This window comes from Rattus norvegicus, chromosome 2 (genome assembly GCF_036323735.1).
Source record: "Rattus norvegicus strain BN/NHsdMcwi chromosome 2, GRCr8, whole genome shotgun sequence".
Taxonomy (NCBI): domain Eukaryota; kingdom Metazoa; phylum Chordata; class Mammalia; order Rodentia; family Muridae; genus Rattus; species Rattus norvegicus.
The window spans coordinates 220,912,041-220,928,921 of record NC_086020.1 but is presented as its reverse complement, the minus strand read 5'-3'; the positions used below and the strand labels follow the sequence as shown (position 1 = coordinate 220,928,921).

General features: G+C 44.9%; 1 protein-coding gene across 5 annotated transcripts in view; it reads left to right on the top strand.

Moving 5' to 3' along the window:
- The window catches only part of Egf (epidermal growth factor), an 82,672-nt gene that overhangs the window by 47,410 nt on the left and 18,381 nt on the right, over positions 1-16,881 (top strand). For 2 of the 5 annotated variants that reach the window (NM_012842.2, XM_063281339.1), the window contains 5 exons: positions 4,053-4,220; positions 5,305-5,454; positions 8,788-8,913; positions 13,540-13,656; positions 14,507-14,632. In NM_012842.2, the coding sequence (NP_036974.2) occupies positions 4,053-4,220; positions 5,305-5,454; positions 8,788-8,913; positions 13,540-13,656; positions 14,507-14,632 (687 nt within the window). Of the gene's footprint in view, positions 1-4,052; positions 4,221-5,304; positions 5,455-8,787; positions 8,914-13,539; positions 13,657-14,506; positions 14,633-16,881 lie in introns of those variants that run through there. The other 3 variants (XR_005500244.2, XR_005500245.2, XM_039101781.2) reach the window with 3 other exon arrangements.

Sequence of the window (16,881 nt, the reverse complement as noted above, 5' to 3'; positions counted from 1 at the left end):
ATTATAAGATAGAAAAATTGCCCAAGCCCAAGCACTGGAATATCGAGTAAAATGTAGTCTTGTATAATCACTTTTCCTCAAGATTTTCCCAAAGAAAAGTAAAAAAATCTTAATTTTTTTCCAAACTTATTTAAGAAAAAACCTTTTTTCTTGTTTTTTGTTTGTTTGTTTTTTTGTTTTGTTTTTTTTTGTCTGTCATTCCATAACAGTGCTGGTGTCACTTTCAGACTTTCAGGCATTAATGACCGTCAGTTAACAACATGGGCAAAGATTAATCAAGGAAGTTTTCTCCCCTATTGCTTTTTCAGACTCTTCAAGGGAGATCATGAATTCTCATAAATCTCTTTAAAACACTGAGCCAAGGGCTGGAGAGATGGCTTAGTGGTTCAGAGCACGTGCCAGTCTTCTGGGGGACCTAAGTTTGGCACCCAGAAGCCATATTGGACAGCTCACACCCACCTATAACTTCAGCTCCAACAGTTCTGACATTCCTCTGGCCTCTGCAGACAGACAGACAGACAGACACACACACACACATACACATACACACACTCACACATGCACATATTCAAACACACGCACACACACACACACATACTCACACACACACGCACACACACTCACACTCACACATACACATACACACACATACACTCACACATACACACATACATACACACACTGACACATACACACACACTCACACTCACACATACTCACACATACACTCACACACATATACACATACTCACAGATGCATGCAGAACATACACACACACTCACACTCACACATACACTCACACTCACACATACACTCACACACACATACACATACTCACACAGATGCATGCAGAACACACACACACAAACACACATACATACACTCACACTCACACATGCACATACTCAAACACACGCACACACACATACACATACTCACACACACACGCACACACATACTCACACTCACATATACACACACTCACATGTACACATACTCACACACACATATACACTCACACATGCACACACATACACATACTCACACACACACACTCACACATAGTCACACACACACATACTCACACATACACTCACACACACATACACATACTCACACAGATGCATGCAGAACACACACACACACACACACACACACGTCTATAAAGGAGCAGTACAAAGGCAGTGGGAAATTGCCTTGGACTCAGGGAGTCTACAAGGACCCTTCTGACCCTATGAACTCAGCCATGTGGTAAGAACTGTCAGGATAAAGTGACCGAACCTAAGTTTAATTTACTAAAGAAACAGTAAATGTTCTTGAGGAAAAGATATATGTGACAAGACCATATTTCAGGGTAACCATTTAGATTATGGCACAGTGGTCAGATTGAAGTCTAGAGAGAAGGAAATCAATGACAAGCTCAGTGCCAGTCCACACATCAGTTCTTGAAGATCCAAACCTCATTGTTATTAAACAGAGAAATAGAAGATTAGAGTATTAAAACTTATTATGAATAAAAATCAGGGAGGGTCTGCTAGCAACTTGATGTAATGAAGAGTGAGAGCCTGGGAGTGTTGGGAGGGAGAGCTTTAGGGATTTAAACACTGGTTGGGACGATCAAAAGTCTTATTTAGAAAGGAACTAATAAAATAGTTATCTTGCTAATTCTTTTTAGTTTAGAGACAACAACTTTCTAGAAAATATAACATGAAATATAGCAAGAAAGATGCTTAAATTGTATATATTTCTAAGATTCTTTAAAACAACCATATTCTTCATAAACAGTGAAGAGCTTGCATACATAGTTAGACTGTATCTATCCACGCAGACATTCATTGGCTTCTGGGGTCAGTATCTATCTGAACATTCCTAACGAGAAGAAACCCTCCCATTCTGGATCCAGAACCACAGTATATAATATTCTATTTTATTTATTCTGGGGCAGGGTCTTATGCATTCCAGGCTGGATTTGGACTTTCTGTAAGGGGAGGACTGCCTTGAACTTCTGATCCCTCTGCTTTCGCGCCTCCAGAATGCTGACATGATAGGACCTATTTCCCACACCTAATTTAGATGGTGCTGGAGATTAAATGGAGCTTTGTGCATGATAGGCAAGCACTTCACCAGCTGAGGTAGACCCAGAGCCCAGATTTTTAATTGCAAGTGCTATTCCTATCAGAATAGTGCAACTTTCTCCTGAAGAGCAATATTACATGCGTTGTGCTCCTCCTCACCTCTACTCCAGAGCCCCGTCTGTGCCAATACATGTGATGTGGTCTCAGCTGACAGCTCAGGATTTTATTGCTTTCTTCTTTTATGTGTATGGCTGTTTTGTCTGTCGCATGTATGCCTGGGGCCATGGAGGTCCAGAAGAGGGCACTGTATCCCTGGAAATAGAATGACAGTTGTGAGACACCATGCTGGTGTTGGGACTCTAACCCAAGTCCCCTGGGAGAGCAGTCAGTGCTCTTAACCACTGAGCCATCTTCCGAGTGTCAACAGTCCAGGACTTTTAATGTAAAGATTGGATGAATTTATCTTTAATTAAAGTACAGTTAATTAAGGTTCTTTGCCTTAAGATGAGGAAGATCCTGTCTAATGTGTTTGTGGGACACTGTAGCTAATTCTAGCAGATGCTTCCCTTAGAGAACATTATGCTACGTGAGTAAAAAGACGATGCTGGACGTGCCCACTCAGGGTATGCAGCGTGGCGCCCATACACAGGGTGGAATAGTGTTTCTCGGTGCTGGGGGGAAGTTGGCATAGAGTTTCAAATTTTCAAAAATGCAGGAGTTCTAGAGATTGGTTGCACAGTAGTATTTGCGTGTACTCAGCACCTCTGAACACAGAGGCTAAGGTAGTAAGTTTTTCTAACCAGGATTAAAAAAAAAACAGTAGTCAGGTAGAACCAATTTCCATGACATATTTATGGTTTTACTTTGGGACAAAGGACTAGAGACTGAGATGAAAGCTAAGCACCCTGGTCAACAGTGGTGACAGGGAGGAGGCTGGCTGTGGGCGGGACAAGTCATGTGAGTTTTCCACCACACGGGGGAGACATTCATCTCGCATCTCCAAATCATCAACCTGCAGAGGCATGAGGACAGCTTCCAGAAGCATGCCTCCTCCACCCCGGCTTGAGACGTGGTGCACCATTCTCCTGAGCGGTGGCCCTTGAATCCTTGTGCCCAGCAACTCCAGAGGCCGGCAGGGATGGTGTTGGTTGAGGAGGACTCAGAAGGCAGCCCACTGGATGGGAGCTGTAGAATCAGAAGCAGCAGATAAATGTGTTCAAAAAACTCCCTTCTGCGTGTCAGGAGTCAGAGAGTCTAAGGGATGAGGAAAGGAGTCCATTAGTAAGCTACTAGGAAGCTAGTAGGCTGAGCGTGGTAAAGAGAGTGAATATGAAAAGATAGGGTCATTCTTGGCAGCGTAGGCACGGGAGAAGTAAGGGATCCCGGACAGTCCTGGACTGATGTAGAAGAAGAGAGAGCAGGGCTGGAGAGATGGCTCAGTGGTTAAGAGCACCGACTGCTCTTCCTGAGGTCCTGAGTTCAAATCCCAGCAACCACATGGTGGCTCACAACCATCTGAAATGAGATCTGATGCCCTCTTCTGGTGTGTCTGAAGATAGTGACAGTGTAATCATAAGATATAATAAATAAATAAAATATTAAAAAAAAAAAGAAGAGAGAGCAAACAGGAAAGGCTAACTTGGGAATATGGTGAGAGAGATGAAGCTGTCAAAAACACTAAATTAAGAAAATTAAGAAAAAAAATCCTTCTAGCTACCTGTGAGTTCATTCTACTGCTTATGACAGCCATTTAAATGACAGGGGACCCAGAACAAAGAGCAGCAAGAAACACCCTCACGTTCAGTCTGTGACACATGAGCACAGAGCACGCCCACCTTGGCAGCCCTGGTGCCGTTCAGACCCATGTAGGTCAGCGGCAGCAGTGATGGAGTTTAGGGGTTCTAAGCCTTGTCCTCTCACAGAGGCCCCTTGTGAAGAGAACCTGTCTGTATTAAAGATCTTTTCCTTGCTTCCAGGTCACCCATTCTCTCTAGCTGTGTTTGAGGATCACGTGTGGTTCTCGGATTGGGCTATCCCATCGGTAATAAGGGTGAACAAGAGGACTGGTCAAAACAGGGTACGTCTCCGAGGCAGCATGCTGAAGCCCTCGTCACTGGTTGTGGTCCACCCATTGGCAAAACCAGGTACACTGGAGAAGTCCTGCAGGCCCTCCTGCACTGGAGACTGCAGCTGTATTAACCAATGGTAGCAGGCGGTGGGGGTGGAGAGGATTTCGTGATTTCTCTTTCACCTGTCTGCATAAACACTAAGATTTTTCAAGATTCGGACATTGATTGAATCACAACCCAGAGAAGCTTCATAGTTTGTTCTTTATCCCTAATATGGTGTTGGGTTTTCTCTCTCCAGCCACACTCCTCCCCTGCTCCCTATCGCTGGCTTACTACGTTTCAAAAGACTCAGGTTACAGAAGTCAGGATAAGCGAGTTAGTCTTTGTTCATAGTGACCAGATAGATGAATAGATAGATAGATAGATAGATAGATAGATAGATAGATAGATAGATAGATAGATAGACAATAGATAGATGGATGGTAGGTAGGTAGATAGATGATAGATAGATAGATGGATGATAGATGGATGATAGGTAGGTAGATGATAAATGATAGATAGATGATAGATAAATAGATAGATGATAGACTGATAGACAATAGATAGCTGATAGAAGATAGATAGATAGATAGATAGATAGATAGACAGACAGATAGACAGATAGCTGATAGAAGATAGATAGTTTGATAGAGATCCTACCTGGAATTCTTGACACCAAATAGAATTATTCGATACACTAAAAGTTGTTGACTCAGGCTACGTAGATTTCTACAGTGGAACTTCTACCCACACGTGCCGGGTAGTGAGCAGCAGTCAGGAGCAATCCAAGGACGAGTCATTCATCAGCTCCCACAGCATCTCCTCATCCTGAAGATCTCCATGCATTTGACTAGATCCTGGGTCAGGAACTAGGACTCACACAGTAAGGAGCCTCACGAGCTGAACAGCCAGCCATACTCAGCAAATATGCATAAGGTATCAACATTCTGAGCTGGCTCAGAAGCAGGGCCTCCTGGAAGGAGCTCCTGTGAGAGAGTTTTAGACACACCCTCTATTTAGAACGGCTGCGTTCTCTCTCGCCCAAAGACGTCTTTGATTTGCATCAGCAACATCCTTGACATCTCCGGCCCCATCTGCACGTTCTCTCTGGTCTCCATAGGTGCAGACCCCTGCTTACACAGGAATGGAGGCTGTGAACACATCTGCCAAGAGAGCCTGGGCACGGCTCAGTGTCTGTGTCGGGAAGGATTCGTGAAGGCCCCAGATGGGAAAATGTGTCTCACTCGGAAGGATGATCAGATACTGGCCGGTAACATAGATGCTGTGTGACTGGATTATCTCAGCTGAGCTCCGTACACTGGAGCATCCATGCTGTGCTTCTGATGACTGTAGCACTTGTATTGTGAAGTGCTCCTGTCTTCAACACTGTTGAGTGTCTGGGCTCCTGCGCCCCTCCCCCCAGGGAGTCTTCTAATGCCTTACCACAGTCCAAGTTAAATTGACCTCTAATTGTAAAAGCTCCAAGCTTCACCTTCTCCCTGTTTGTAGTGGGCTGTTCCCTGCCAGCTTGTGACAATGTTTAAAGACAGTTTGTTTAAAAACGTTATGTTCTTAATCTCAGGGATCATGAAAGATAACCTCCTCCCCACACTATGTAGGTCTTAATAGGAAGACTTGAGTCCTTTCTAGAAATAACTACTGTATCAAACGAGTGTAGGAAGTGGGTACTGAGAAGGTCATGACCCGTCTCTTTACAGCTGTAGTTGAGAAAGAGGGCGGGAGAATGAGCTGTGCGTGATGGATGACCTTTCCGCCTGCAGTGCATGCCCAGACGAGGCGGATCTGGAGTCATCTTTTGGTGTCTGCCTACCAAGAATGTGCCAGAGATAATTTATATTTATTAAGGCTCTTTAAAAAGTGCATAATTCCTTGGCAGGCATGTTATAAATATCAGCTAAGTGGCAGGTTGATAACAGTGGATGGATGGCCCTCCATGGAATGGAGTTGTATATTGGATTTTCAGATCTGGGTTTTTTCCTATTATTGTTGTTGTTGTTATTATTAATTATTATTATTATTTTTGTCTTAGGATAATAGTTTCATAATTCTAAGACTCAGAACTCCATTTTGTTTTTAAAAGACTTATTAAGACCCCCAAAGGGTTTTTGCATATGTGGATTATATATATCAGTTCTTAGGATATTGAAATTTTATATTATTATTATTATTATTATTATTATTATTATTATTATTATTATATATTTTTTACAGTCCAGTCATTATCCCCCTCCTGGTCTGCTCTCTGACTTTTCTCATCCCATTCCTCCTCCCCCATCTCCAAGAATATGTCCCCACCCCCAAACCCCAACCCCACCAGCCCAACCCACTCCCTGGGGCCTCCAGTCTCTTGAGGGTTGGGTGCGTCTTCTCTGACTGAGTCCATTCCCAGCAGTCCTCTGCCGTACATGTGTCAGGGGCCTCATATCAGCTGGTGCGTGCTGCCTGATTGGTGGTTCAGTGTCTGAGGGATCTCGGGGGTCCAGGTGAGTTGAGACTGCTGTCTTCCTATGGGGTCGCCCTCCTCCTCAGCTTCTTCCAGCCTTTTCCTAATTCAGCCACAGGGGTCCCTGACTTCAGACCATTGGTTAGATACAGGTATCTGCCTCCATCTCAGTCAGCTGCTTGTTGGGCCTCTCGGAGGACAGCCGTGCTAGGCTCCTATCTGTAAGCACGCCATAGCATCAGTAATGGTGTCAGGTCTTGGAGCCTCCCCTTGAGCTGGATCCCAATTTGGGCCTGACACTGAATCTCTTTTCCTTCAGTCTCTTTTCCATTTTTGTCCCTGAAGTTCTTTTAGACAGGGACAATTCTAGGTCAGAGTTTTTGACTGTGGGATGGCAACCCTATCTCTCCACTTAATGCCTTGTCTTTCTACTAGACATGGACTCTGCAAGTCCCCTCTCCCCACTATTGGGCATTTCATCCAGGTTTCTGGTACATTCTAGAGGGTGCTCCCAATCTGCTTCCTCCTGGGATTGTCCTCTCCCCCCAATACCAGATCATGTTCCCCCTTTTCTTCCCCTTCTCCCCTCCCACCCAGAACCCTCCCTTCCACTGCCCCCCCCCATTCTGATTGTTTTCTTCTCCCTCTCATGTGGGATTGAGGCGTCATCACTTGGGCCCTTTGGCTTGTTAACCTTCTTGAGTTTGGTAGACTGTATCCTGGGTATTCTGTATTTTTTTTTTTTGGCTAATATCTGCTTATGGGTGAGTACATACCATGCGTGTTCTTTTGGGTCTGAGTTACCTCACTCAGGATGATATTTTTAGTTCCATCCAGTTGCCTGCAAAACTCATAATGTCCTTGTTCTTAATAGCTGAGTAGTATTCCATTGTGTAAATGAACCACATCATCTGTATCCATTCTTTGGTTGAGGAACATCTGGGTTGTTTCCAGCTTCTGGCTATCACAGATAAGGCAGCTATGGACATAGTGGAACATGTTCCCCTGTGGCATGGTGGGGCATCCTTTGGGAATCTGCCCAAGAGTGGTATAGCTTGATCTTCAGGTAGATCTATTTCATTTTCTAAGGAACATCCAGATGATTTCCAGAGTGGTTTTTACCAGTTTGCAATCCCACCAGCAATGGAGGAGTATTCCTCTTTCTCTACATCCTTGACAGCATGTGCTGTCACCTGAGTTTTTGATCTTAGCCATTCTGATTGGTGTGAGGCATTTCTCAACCATTCGAGATTCCTCTGTTGAGGATTCTCAGTTTAGCTCTGTACCCCATTTTTTGTTGTTGTTTTTTTGGAGCTGGGGACCGAACCCAGGACCTTGTGCTTGCTAGGCAAGCGCTCTACCACTGAGCCAAATCCTCAACCCCATGTATCCCATTTTTTAAATTGGGTTATTTGGTTTGTTGATGTTTAGTTTCTTGAGTTCTTCATAAGTTTTGGACATTATTCCAATGTTAGATGTAGGGTTGGTGAAGACTTTTTCCCATTCTGTGGGCTGCCCTTTTGCCCTATTGATGGTGTGCTGTGCTGTGTTGAGCTGTGTGCCGTGCCGTGGCACCACAGTCTTTCCTACACTGCCTTGCTGTATCAATATCAATGTGAACAAACAGTGGCTCCCCATGGTGACTGGAGGAGCCTTGGTGCTACCGATTCTGCACAGTGGGACCCAGGGGGGGGGGTGGTGTGTAGCACGGCTGAACAAAGTGCTGTCTTCAGGAGTCCAGCTCCTCCTCTCCAGGAGCAGTGAGCTTTGTGCTTCTGTGCGGCTTTTTATGCACAGCAGCTTCAAAACCACAGTTAATTCAGGGTATTGTAAATATGGAAGCCAGACAAAGGGAGGAGCTAGCATAAGAGGCTGGGGAGAGGCGGCCTCCACAACTTCTTGTCACTGTGGTCTGTGATTCTGAGCTGATGATATTCAGAAGGGGTATTGGTCTTTATTTAAAAGAGCCCCGTTCTCTCCCCAATTGACTCTACCAAACCCTGCCCCCCTCAATCTTCTTACTAAAATGAGTCTGAACTCATAACCAACGAACATAATTAAATGAACCAATCAACATAAATTAAATCAAACTTTCCTTGAAATGGAAAGGCTTAACTAATCGAGTCTTTTGTCCTACAGGTGACAATGCTGATCTTAGTAAAGAGGTAGCATCGTTGGACAACTCCCCTAAGGCTTATGTACCAGACGATGACAGGACAGAGTCCTCCACACTAGTGGCTGAGATCATGGTGTCAGGGCTGAACTGTGAGTTCTCCCAGATAGCTTTGGTTCTAACAGCTTCCATTCCACCCGTAGGAGGTCCTGGTCTCTCTTTCCCAGGTTTCATATTAGCTAACTGTCCTACAGCCCAGCCTCAGACTTGGGTCCTCCTCTTTTGAAAAGCATGTACTGCAAAGCTCTGTTGGGTTAGACATGAATCGTGCTTGCTGAGAGACTCTAGGCTGACAATCAGGCAGAAGAGACTTAAGTGTTTCCACACCCGTACCTACTGTGGCTGGCTTATCTAGACTTGCCCTGTCAGGCCAATGTGAAAAGTTGATAGTAATTGATGAGCCTCATTAACTGGTTAATTACTGCAGAAACTCCACAAACAGAACTGTTAGAATTCGTTGTCTATATTGCACATTTATCAGCAGAATAATTTGGCTCATAATAGAGTCTATTATGTTCTCTGTGTGGCGAGGAGTTTTGATGAGCCCCAGAGCTTCTACGAGCCCACCCTGTCTTCACAGCTCACTGCCCTTCTCTCAGTGTGGCTCGCTTTGACTCTGACACATCTAATCATATATGTATTGTATATACTGTATTATATATCCATATATAATATAATATAATGTAATATAATATATAGCTACCTTACAAATTGCTCCAGAGACTCTCATCTCCATTTTCCAAGTACCATGACTATAGAGAGGCCACCATACCCTGGCATTGAACCTGAAAGCTGGGGCTCCCACCTTTATCCACTGAGCCACCTCCTCAGACCCCTGAGTAACATTTTGCATTAACATAACGTCTGTGGCTTTAAACTGTTTGCTTAAACCTCCATGAGAGGGAACTTACAGGCGTCTCCCTCTGACTTTTGTGGTCTGAGGAGCGGATGTTCAGGGCTCAAGGGTCACGTGCCCCACCCTGTGTTTCTGATGATGTAAAGAAGCACGTATTTTCAGTAATGACGATAATTGATATCTCTATGCACTTTTAACATTTGGCATGTTTAAGTTATATTTTTGATTCCTGTTATTTCCCACTACTTTATAGATGTAAAAACTGAGACTGAGGTGTACTGATTAGTGACTTGACTAAAGATTTTGAAAATTATGATCGTCTAGGACTGGAGAGATGATTCAGTTGTAAGGTGCATCTACACACACGTGAGGACCTGAGTTAGGATCCTCAGAGCCCACGTTAAAAAAAAATACAAACCAGGCATGCTGTCTGCAATTGTAATCCAAGTGGTGGGGGTGTGGATACAGGAAGAGACCCGGGACCTCTAGCCAGCCAGTTTCAATTAGTGAGCTCGTGTACAGTGAGAGACATTCACTCAAAAGAATCAGGTAGAGAGTGATTGAGGAAGAAACTCAGCATTGGCTTCTGTCCTCCACACACCTACACATGCACACACACACGTACACACATGAGTTCCTACAGATGCACACTTACACATGCACACACACGAGCACCTACACATGTACACACACATGAGCACCTACACATGCATACATACATGAACACCTACACATATACACCTACACATGCACACACACATGGGCACCTACAGATGCACACTTACACATGCACACACACATGACCACCTACACATGCACACTTACACATGCACACACACATGAGCACCTATAGATACACACACACTTGAGCACCTACACATGCACACACACATGAGTACCTACACATGCACACTTACACATGCACACACACGAGCACCTACACATGCACACACACATGACCACCTACACATGCATATACACATGAACACCTACACATGCACACACACATGACCACCTACACATGCACACTTACACATGCACACACACATGAGCAGAGAAGTATGACCAAACGACCAATTCCTTTTTAAGAAGTTCCAGAAAAATTTGCCACAAAAAAACTATATTTATTTGGCTATTTTTTGGTCACTGTACTAAGTGCTGGGCATTTACCAGGGCAGGCTAAAGACAGCCGCAACCTGCATAGTCATAGCTTAATGTGAGACCCAGAAGTCTAATCAAATACAGCATCAGGATTCGTGGGGCCAGAGACCACGTTCAGACCTGGCAGGGACCTATACAGGCTCACAGGGCACTTCTATCACACTGAAGAGAGATTGGCAGACAAAGATACATGACAGAGAGCACCTTGACAGTGTCGGGGGTCAAGGAGTGAGGGAGAGAGGGAGAGAAGACTTATGTCATCACCTGTGCTTGGCTCTGTATTCACTTAGCCCCCAAAGACAACAGAGCCTTTGCCTGCAGCCTGTATTACTGCACTTTTATCACTCAGTAGGACCTCGGCACACAGTAGGTACTTCTGAGTGAATTTTATTTTTATAGCTTAGCTCCCAGAGTTGCTTCTGGTACTTGGGGTTTTGACTTTTAAGTGCTGGTGCTCAAACCCAAGGCTTTGCACATGCTAGACCCACTGAACTACACCCTCAATCCTAATCACTATTACTAACCCCTATCACTGTGCCCTTCTTTTTAATTATGAAAAAGTTTTAATTATTTTATGTGTATGAATGTTCTGTCTGCATGTATGTTTGTGTACAATGCGGGCGTCTGATCCTCTCAGATCCCCTGAGACTGGAGTTACAGATGTCTGTGTACAGCCAGCTGTGTGGGTGCTGGGAATGGAACTGGGGACCTCTGGAAGAACAGCAAGTGCTCTTAGCCACTGAGCCAAGTCTACAGCCCTGACTACGTTCTTCTTCGTCTTCTTTATCTAGCCATGGACAGCGAATTTTAATTGGCAGGGCATTTTTAGAGCAGTCATGTTTCCTTTGGTTTCCAACACCAGTCATGCAAAGCAGCAGTCCTATTAGAAAACGCCACCCGTAACAGACAGAAGCAGTGAGCATTGCCCGTGTGGCCACAGCTAGCCTGCGCCCCCTACAGCATATCTGTTGCTTTCCTTCATGCAAAACTGACTGAGTTGTGAGTAACAGGGGTTAGCCAAGCAAGCATGAAGGGTATTCTGTTCGCCCAAGAGAAATCTTGGTTAAGTCGCTAAACATAGGAAACATAAAAGCACAATTCCCACCGGACAGTGGTAGCGCACGCCTTTAGTCCCAGCACTCAGGGAGGCAGAGGCAGGTAGCTTTCCGTGAGTTTGAGGCCAACCTGTTCTACAGAATGAAGTCCTGTCTTGATAATCAAAAACAAAACAAAAAAATCCCCACACCACAATTACCCCAATGTCTGCAGTCACAAGGGGCCTGAATCCAGCTTGGAACATTATAACCTTTACAAAGGTGCTTAGACGGCTTCGTCTCCCCTATATACTGTGAACAAACTGGATAGACGATGGTGCATAGACAGCTGTGGTATTCCAACTCCAAAAAGAAGGTGGTGGATGGCTTTTGGGGAGTGACTATATGCACAAGCAGTTAGAGCAGAAAAGCAAGAAACAAAGAAAAGCTTGCTCAAGTCTGTGACTTGACGTGCAACTCTGTCCCCCGGGGCATTTGCATTTCAATGAACTATGAAATGAAATGATCTTTTACAGCATCTGACTTGTAAGGTTCGTGACTTTGCAGAAGTGCCAGGAGGCTTACAAGTCAGTGCATAAATCTTGATAATAAGCACACGCTGTGACATATATCCTATTAGATATGAAACGTGATATTAGTAAATTAATAATAAATCTTTCTTGAGTCAATCTCCTTGTCAGAAACAGATCTGCTTGCTACATACAAGCCTGTGTGCTTCGGGAGAGTAGATGGGCTTTTTGTATGTCACAATGGTTAGGGATTTTTGTGTAAAATTGTAGTGGGTTGTTTGTCTGCTAAGGCTAAATACTGGCTCTCAAGATCTGGCTGTCCCCCACGTACACCGAGTGGTGCTATGTAAACTTTGTTCCCCAGTTTAGCTGGTCAATAAAAGACTAGAGCCTGTGATTGGGCTGTGGGGGGAGAAAGGTAGGACTTGAGGGTCAAGTGAGAGGCTTGCAGGTAGAGAGAGAAAAAGAGGAAAGGACAGTGGTGGAGGAGGCCGCCATGAGAGGAAATGGACCATGAGCACATGGCCAGAACAAACAGCAAGTGACAAGGGACATAAAATGGCTGGGAAACTAGCTAGAATGTCTCCAAACCTGTTCAATCTAGACTCACAGTTTGTAGATAAAATACCTGTGTTGTGTGTCTTATAAAGGCTACCTAGAGTTATAATCGATATTACTTAAAATGAAATTGGAGTCTATTTTAAGTTCTATTAGAAGTTCAAATGAACAGATGACAAACAAGTCAACACCAAGCTTTCTGGACATCAAATGGTTCTTTAGGATTCAGGTTTACCTCAGTATGTGAGAGAAAGAGGCAGGGGGGTCCTCACTTTCAGGGCAGCCTTGGCTTCTCACTTTGCCAAAAAGCTAGAACAGCAACAAAACCACAAACCAAAACAAATCAAAGCTAGCAAGCATACAAAACCATGCAACTGAAGGCACATGGAAGCAGGGAGCTGTCTTCTGAATCTAGAGAAGCAGATAGAGCCGCCAGACCTAACCAGCTCTTTTCGTTTGGAGGCTAAGCCCACACACAAACTCCAGGAAGGAGGTGTTGGGACATTCTGTCCAGCAGCTGGATGTCCACTTCCTCCTCTGAAGGCTGGTAATAATTGCATGTGCTCTCACTGTTTGCAGATGAAGATGACTGCGGCCCTGGTGGGTGTGGCAGCCATGCCCACTGTATTTCAGAGGGAGAGGCAGCTGTGTGTCAGTGTTTGAAAGGATTTGCTGGCGATGGAAACCTGTGTTCTGGTAAGAGCAAAGGCCAAGTGCACAAATTTGAAAAATCATGAACCAAAAGCGTTCTTTTTACTAACTAAAATTCTCCACAAGGATGTAAGTAATTAGTAGGTTTAAATAAATTATTTGATGTTGGGGGGGGGGAGGAATGGTATGCGTAGTAAATAAGACACATAAGCACATTTACATATAATATTACCTCATATTATACTAACATTGTGTTAAGATTAAACAAAAAGTGAACTTGACACTACGAGAAACATGAATTTGAGCTCAAGTCAAACTTATGGAGTCATAAATATAGAACATAAATTCATAAATATCTGAGAACCCTAATATATATGTTTTTGTGAAACAAATAGATTATGGTAGATAGGTTTCCATTTTATATTATCGATAGTAAATGATTACTGGGAAAATGTCATCCTTGTTGTCTCTGGAAAACTCTGGAAGAAAGTAATTTACCTATACCTACTTAGCTGTTCAGACAGGTGGGGACTTCATGAAAAATGAACTTCAAACACAAGACGCAGGTTTGCACAGACAGAACCTGTCAGCGGCTGAGTGACTGGCCATACAAAGACTCAATCTTTCTTACTGTGCAGGTTACTTCTTTCCAGGATTGCCAAAACCAGTGCTTCTTAACCTTCCCGATGTTGCAACCCTTTAATATAGTTCCTCTTGCTGTGGGAATCCTCTCCCAGCATAAAATCATCTCACTGCTACTTCACTACCGCAATCTTATGACTGTCGTGAATCGCAATGTCAATGTCTGATGTGCAGGATATGCGATGTGTGATCCCTGCGTGGGTCGAGACCCACAGGTTGGAAAACGTTTCACATGCCCATGATCTCCCCACAGATATAGACGAATGTGAGCTGGGTAGCTCAGACTGTCCTCCCACCTCGTCCAGGTGCATCAACACCGAAGGTGGCTATGTCTGCCAATGCTCAGAAGGCTACGAGGGAGATGGGATCTACTGTCTCGGTGAGAGAGCCCAGGTGCCAGTGCACAGGGGCGGGGCAGGAGGCGAGCTGAAGAGAGTTGTCAAAATAGTTGCTGCGGGCTGAGGGGAGGCAGGTTAGAATCGGAAGGAAACACATGTCAAGACCTGTGCGGACAGATGTAGTTTAGGTCTGAGGAAACAATCTCCTGGCCATAACAGCACAAGCTGAGCTGCTATGCCTACCTCTTTGCCTCTCTAGTTCATTCTCTGGGGCTTGGAGGTTGGAAGCTCAGTCAGTGTTCAGAGTTGTAAGCCATCGGTAAGCAGTTGGTCCGCACCTCTCTGTAGCTGAGTTTAGCCACTGGACCATGGTGAACCGCAGGGCTGGGGTGGATGTGTTGGGAATCACTGTGTGCAAGAAGACAGGGACAGGAGGCTCCAAGGCAGGTGTAAGATATTTCTGACGGTTCAGTAGATGAGAACTTCCAGCACTGACATTTCACTGCAAGCTCAGAATGATTGAAAGCCTTTTCACAACCACCCTCCTCTGCCAAGGGCTGGGTGGGGCTGTGGGCTGGGAGTTCACTCTGTGGATGTCTTCTGCTGTGCTGGGTGTCAGGAGCCCGGTAGCGCTGCACAAGTGGAGGCTTGCCCTACATACTGTCACCTAGTGCAGCGCTTAGCTGCTCTCCTAGGGGTTCCCAGCTCCTATTCTACACTGTTTCTTTTCCTCCTCCTCCTCTTCCTCCTCCTCCTCTTCCTCCTCCTCCTCCTCCTCCTTCTTCTTCTTCTTTTTTTCTTTTTCTTTTTTCTTTTTTTCGGAGCTGGGGACTGAACCCAGGGCCTTGCGCTCGCTAGGCAAGCGCTCTACGGCTGAGCTAAATCCCCAACCCCTTTTCCTTCTTCTGAAAGCCAACAGAGAAGGACAGACGCCCTGGTAACCTCAATGCGGGTGTTTTCTCTCACATGTGAAGGTCATGACTACCCATTTGTGGATCCAGTTGGCTTAAGCCAGACTTTATCAGATTAGTTCTGTGCAGTCCACAGACCTCTGAAAACACACTTTAAAGCACAAATTTGGCAGGCAGTCAGGAAAATGTCACTGCACTAATTAAGCAGGCTCACAGATATTTTGGGCAAACAGACTTCATATTTCATTTCTTTTGAAGGGAAAAAAGGTATATTTTCTCAGAGACTTAAGCTCTTTAGACTCTAGATTCCCACTCTTACTAACCTACCTCCCAATATTAAATATGCCAAAGGGGGTCATGGCCCTGCCCTGCCCAGTTCCATGAGATCTTGGGACCATAGAAGCCACGGGTATGCTTGTGTGTTCTACCATTGGACCTCAGTATGTGTCTCCATGTAACCGTGTGTGTGTGTGTGTGTGTGTGTGTGTGTGTGTGTGTGTGTGTGTGTGTGTGTGGTGTGTGTGTGTGAATAGGTGTCTTAATTAGGGTTATTATTACTATGATAAAACACCCTGACCAAAGCATCATGGGGAGGAAAGGGTTTATTTCAGTTTACACTTCCAGGTAAGTCCTTCACTTACCAGGGAAGTCAGGGCAGGAACTCAAACAGGGCAAGAACCTGGAGGAAGGAGCTGAAGCAGAGGCTGGCCGGGAAGAAGCGCTGCTTACTGGCTTGCTCTTCGCGCTCGCTCAGCTTGATTTCTTATAGAACTCAGGATCACTAGCTCAGGGGTGGCCCCACCCACCATGGGCTGGGTCTTCCATATCAGTCACTAATTAAGAAAATACTCAGGAGACTTTAGCTGTCTCCTGAGAGGCTCAGCCAGAGCAGGACAAATACAGAGGTGAATGCTCCCTCTTCCTCCTTCTCCACCAACTCCTTCTCTCTCCTCCTCCCCTCCACTTCCCTTCCCCTGCCCAAATCAGGGCTCTCACCTTTATTTTACAAATTAAATGGGAGAAGGTTCTGATAAGGTCACCTGAGTCCTGAGTAAGTGACAGGCAGCTGTCCTTGGGGCAGCGGAATTAGCATCAAAATACAGATAACTCCTGGCCAAACCACAACACACTAATATATCTAACATATTAACATTTTACTATTAATTGGTATTTTGGATGTTTATATTTTAACTTGCACTCTAAGACCTAAAACTCTGGTGTGTGTTTTGAACTGACAGCACCATCTGGACCAGAAGACTAGATGCAGTTAGAGAGCCTAATACTCCCAGAGGGCAAGTCTCTCCATACCGGACAGCACAGCTGTAGAGGACAGAAAAGCCCCTGGCATGCCCTCAAGTGACACAGTCTTAGGCTTATGG